This window comes from Haplochromis burtoni, unplaced genomic scaffold (assembly GCF_018398535.1).
Source record: "Haplochromis burtoni strain Fernald_Lab_line unplaced genomic scaffold, NCSU_Asbu1 Contig_794, whole genome shotgun sequence".
Classification (NCBI taxonomy): domain Eukaryota; kingdom Metazoa; phylum Chordata; class Actinopteri; order Cichliformes; family Cichlidae; genus Haplochromis; species Haplochromis burtoni.
Genome location: NW_024583155.1, coordinates 1 through 4469, shown reverse-complemented (window position 1 = coordinate 4469; position 4469 = coordinate 1). Strand labels below are relative to the sequence as shown.

The 4469-nt window shown below is 44.4% G+C and overlaps 1 protein-coding gene across 1 annotated transcript in view; it reads right to left on the bottom strand.

The window, feature by feature from the left end:
• fam151a (family with sequence similarity 151 member A) overlaps positions 1 to 4460 on the bottom strand; it is a gene marked incomplete in the record, with an annotated part of 5324 nt that extends 864 nt beyond the window's left edge. Inside the window, 6 exon segments of the mRNA XM_005950504.3 lie at positions 495 to 552; positions 850 to 1012; positions 1082 to 1231; positions 1337 to 1477; positions 3389 to 3546; positions 3704 to 4460. Coding sequence (XP_005950566.2) covers positions 495 to 552; positions 850 to 1012; positions 1082 to 1231; positions 1337 to 1477; positions 3389 to 3546; positions 3704 to 3768 — 735 coding nt within the window.
• Between the last annotated feature and the right edge of the window lie 9 nt (positions 4461 to 4469).

Sequence of the window (4469 nt, the reverse complement as noted above, 5' to 3'; positions counted from 1 at the left end):
CGACATCATGAAGCTGAGAGAAGGCCGCAGCTCTGTCAACAAGACAAAGGGCGGCTACTCACAGGACTCTAAAATACATTTAGAGTTATCATTGTTTTCTTTGCTACATAATTCCATATATCTTGCTTTGATGTCTTCAGTATCTACAGTGTAGGAAGTAGTAGAAATAAAGAGAACCATGAAATGAGAAGGTGTCCAAACTCTTGATGGGTGATGCATGGTTCCCACTATGAAGCATTTACCATAATGTATGTCAACATTAATTCAACTGTCTTTAATTTTAGGGATCACAGGAACATAAAAGCTGTTTTGTCTACTTTAGCTCAAAGGATCTTTTTGAAGCTCAAAGTTCTTCTTCCAGCTTTGAATTCTCTCATAAATGTCAGTTCAGGATTCCTTGAGTCTCTTCCTGTTCCTGACAGGAACATTCCCAGAACCTCGTCACATGCCTGGTATAATGGTTCAATGGTATTCTTACTGTGAGCGTGCCATACCTTCCACCCAGGAGACAAAGTCACATCTGGAAACTTGTCCTGAATGAGTTCCAAAAACCTGAAAAAAGAGGGAGACATAAACATGGACTGATTCTTACGTAGCACTTTCCTGCTCTCTCAAGTCTCCACACCACACTCACCCAGTCACTTTCTTCTAAGCTTTTTAGTGCTTCCTAACTACATTCGTGCTGAGATCGGAGAGCGACCTGGGGCTAGTATCATGCCCAGGGACACTTGGCATGCAGACCGGAGGATCCAGGGATCGAACCACCAACCTCCCGATCAGTCTTTAGATGTTAGACATTTTCCCTTCCTAATTCTGAACTCTGTCCAAGGGTCTAGCTGGATTTCATACCTGCTTCCATTGACTGGAGCTACAAAGCTTGGGACGTTGGGGCCTCTGAGGATGTCTGCATTCAGCCACACAGGTCTGTTTATTCCCTTGTTGCTTTCCTTTTGTTTAAGCAGGTCCAGTGACAAACCCATTGATTCCAGAGCCTTAAAGTCCAACTTGATGCCTGCAAACGAACACGCCTTTAAAAACTGTGATCAGATGGACTTTCTGTGGAGACAGTTCTGATCTGTACCTTTTCCAGAAGCCAGTACAGCATCTAACCATTCGTCGAGAGCGTTGTCACTATATATGTCGGGAGGGTGTGCCATGATCGGCACTGGCTTTTCATCAGGGGTCCCATAACCCATGAGAGTGACGTCGGCTTCCAAGATCATGGTGTCACCTGGAAAGATGACAGGAGGCGGTGCTTGTTTTGTCTGTACCTGACTGCAGGTTCAGGCACCGACACCATCAAATAATGCAGTGTTGTCTGTGTGAGTGTTTTTACCCATGAGCGCTTTGTACATGTCCTCCTTGCTGTTGGCTCGGTGAAACCACGTAGCCAAAAGGCCGTCTGCTTCACTGATGTTCCCCGTCTGCACCAAGTACTCCAGCATGTCTCCACCAGAGAACGAGGCAGAAGACGGAGCTGAGGAACACGATTGGACAGCAAGACAGTGACGGAGTCATAGGTACGTAGTCCCTGTCACAGCAGAACTGGGAGCTTTCAGCTAAAACAGCCGACGGTGTGTTTGGGGAGGCTGCTCTTTGTTGGGAGAGCAGCTTGTTTAAAGTTCATTCATTTCTTCAGCTTAAAGATTCTGTTTAAACCCATCCCTGTCATAGTCACACAGTCCAGGGTCTCTACATGTAATTATATCGTTTCTTTTTTGTCTGTTGCCCAATAACGACGTCGAAATGCTGCTTTGTGGCAAAACTGGTGCCAGACTTGAATTTTGATGGTTTGTGTATGAACTCTTTGTTTGAATGACATCAACCCCAGACTCAGAAAACGTGTAAGTGGACATTGTCTCAGTGTTTTTGAATATGACAGTAACAGCCCTGTGACATCATTTAGCCATCAGCAGGTTATCAGGTTCATATGGATGTAGGTCCAAGTGCAAAACACCCCATGTTTTACAAGATAACAGCTACAGTAGCCACCTCTTATTTCTTTATGTTTTCCTAGGAAAATACTAAATGGGAGCAATGTATGACACATGCAGCCTGTGCAGGTCTAACGAGCTTTACAGATTTCATCCTTCAGCCTATCCTGTCTCACACGAGCTCGCTTGTCTCTTTGGGAATATTTAACCTGAAGCTCCAGGTCCAGTGTGGCCAGTCCACAACAATGACCCACTGTGTGTTTTTCTATCATGATATGCTTTTACTGCACGGACAGTGTGTTTGGGATTGTCAGCTGAAGCGAGACAGATGGGATCTGGCTTATAAAGAAGGCTGCAGTTACTCATGAATGCTTTTTTCTTAGTGTCTTTTTTAAAGAAGCTACTGTCACATATTACTCAAAGAGACCAAGGTCTAACAGCACAAAACACATCGTGTAACATTATCTTCGTTACACATTTCATGTCAGTTGATTCAAAAGTCACACAGTTCAAAGCAGCCGTGTACTTTTTGTCCACATGACTATGGTCCTGTCATAAGACCAGAAGCCAAATGATGAGCACTCATGCATCATGGCATTGCAATGAGCTGCAGTATGATATCAAATGAACTTTGATCACTGTAATCACTGATGTTAGCAGCAGCAATATAAAGTTGTGATGCTGACACAGCGAGTATTTAAGTGTTACGTTTGGAGAAGGCACACTGCTGGAGGCTGCAGCACCCTGTGAAACCCTGCAACACTGTGGGCTGTTTCACCTGTGCAAAGACATCTTACTGTCGCTGTACACTCAGGTGAACTCTACATGCAGTAGGTATGTATGTCACAACACTGCCAGTCGTGCACTTTGAGCTTCCATTCGACTTTCAGAACCACGGCTAAGCCTACAGTCTGTGTTTGGCCTTATTAGACAGACACGGTGAAGAGGAAGGAGGGGGACACACGCAGCAAAGGGCCGCAGGTCGGACGCAAACCGTGCTGCACGTGGTCGCCTGCTCATCCAACTAAAGCAGCGCCCTGGTCTTTACAGTGAAACGTGGTGATGATTAGGTTAGGTAAAAGCAGTAATGTCACAGTTTACTGATGGTGTACATGACAGCAGTTAAAAAATCCTGAACTGAAACATTTGGAAGAACTATGGTGCAAACAGAAAACAAGAAACAAAGCTTTGGCACGTCTGCTCAGATTTGACTGTTGTTCAGATCCAATGCAGAGAAAATGCTTTGAAGGCCACAGGTGCTGCAACCAGCTCCAGCTGGACTCTGATATTATTGCAGTTGTATATAATACAGCATATAAGTACAAAGTGCTGTGAAATGTACCTCTGGTGATGAGTAATAAATACATTTACTCAGGTATGTTTCATCATCTGGATCATAAACAAAGTTGCATCATTGTTTTATCATTTATATCGTACATATTGTAAAAATGTACCTGGCGTCTTAGTGAGCAGCACAACAGGTACAACGATGACAGTCAGCAGCACGATGAGCACAACAGCCACAGACGACATTATCAGCAGTCGTTTGGGCAGCACGCCACGCTTCTTTGGACCTCGCTCCACTCGCTGGTCGTCAGCCTCGGGCTCCATCCTGTGGGGATACACGATTAATGCTCGTCGGTCTATTCTGTGTTAGAAGCAGCATTTCAGCATGTTGCAGAGGTTTACCTGACCTCACACATGCATGTCTCACAAGTGTACATGCTGCTTCATCCATTTTATTAAAGAGCAACTGATTTGTCTCCAACCTGTTTTGCTTTCCTTCTGATCCTCCAGCAGTTCGTTCATCTCTCCTTTTGTCCTCTCCTGCCATTCTCACACGTCTCCTGTCTAGGTTCAAATGTCTAAGAAGTCAGAGACCTCAGGGAGCGCTCGCTCTTCTTTTATACGATCCTTTATCTCAGGTGCAGAGAACAGTTTTCCTTCTGATAAGGCGCACACACTCTTCAGTGTCCACTTGCTGCCTGACGAGCTGTGAAGCTCTTCTGTTATGTAATCTTCACTGTTCTGGGATTACAACACGCCTTGTAACAAATCTCCCTCTACATATTTTGTCCGTGTTTGGAAGAATTGTGCATTACTCCACAGTGCCACACGGAAACATGGGAGGGATTATGGCATGAACATTTTCACATTTCTACAAACATGTTACTTCCCACAGGTTCGTGTGTCAGCCATCTGTCTCATAGTTACAGCACTGGTTCCCAAACTTTTTCTGCTGCCTTTGTTTTACAAGAAAAATGTTCGCAAATACAAGTAATCTGCAATAAATTACAGGTAGTAATAAAATAAACTACTAACTCTTTTACGCTGCGTCCGCACCTACGCGGGTGTTTCTGAACACGCAGCTGTTTCGTCCACGTAAACGGCGTTTTCACAGAAAACTGGGATTTTTTAAAACTCCTTTTTGTGTTTACGTGTGGACGAGGAATACAGAGTTTGTAACACAACATCAAAGCTATGTGCCTTTTTCCACGTCACGCTGTGGCCACGTTATTGTTTACATGAGATGAA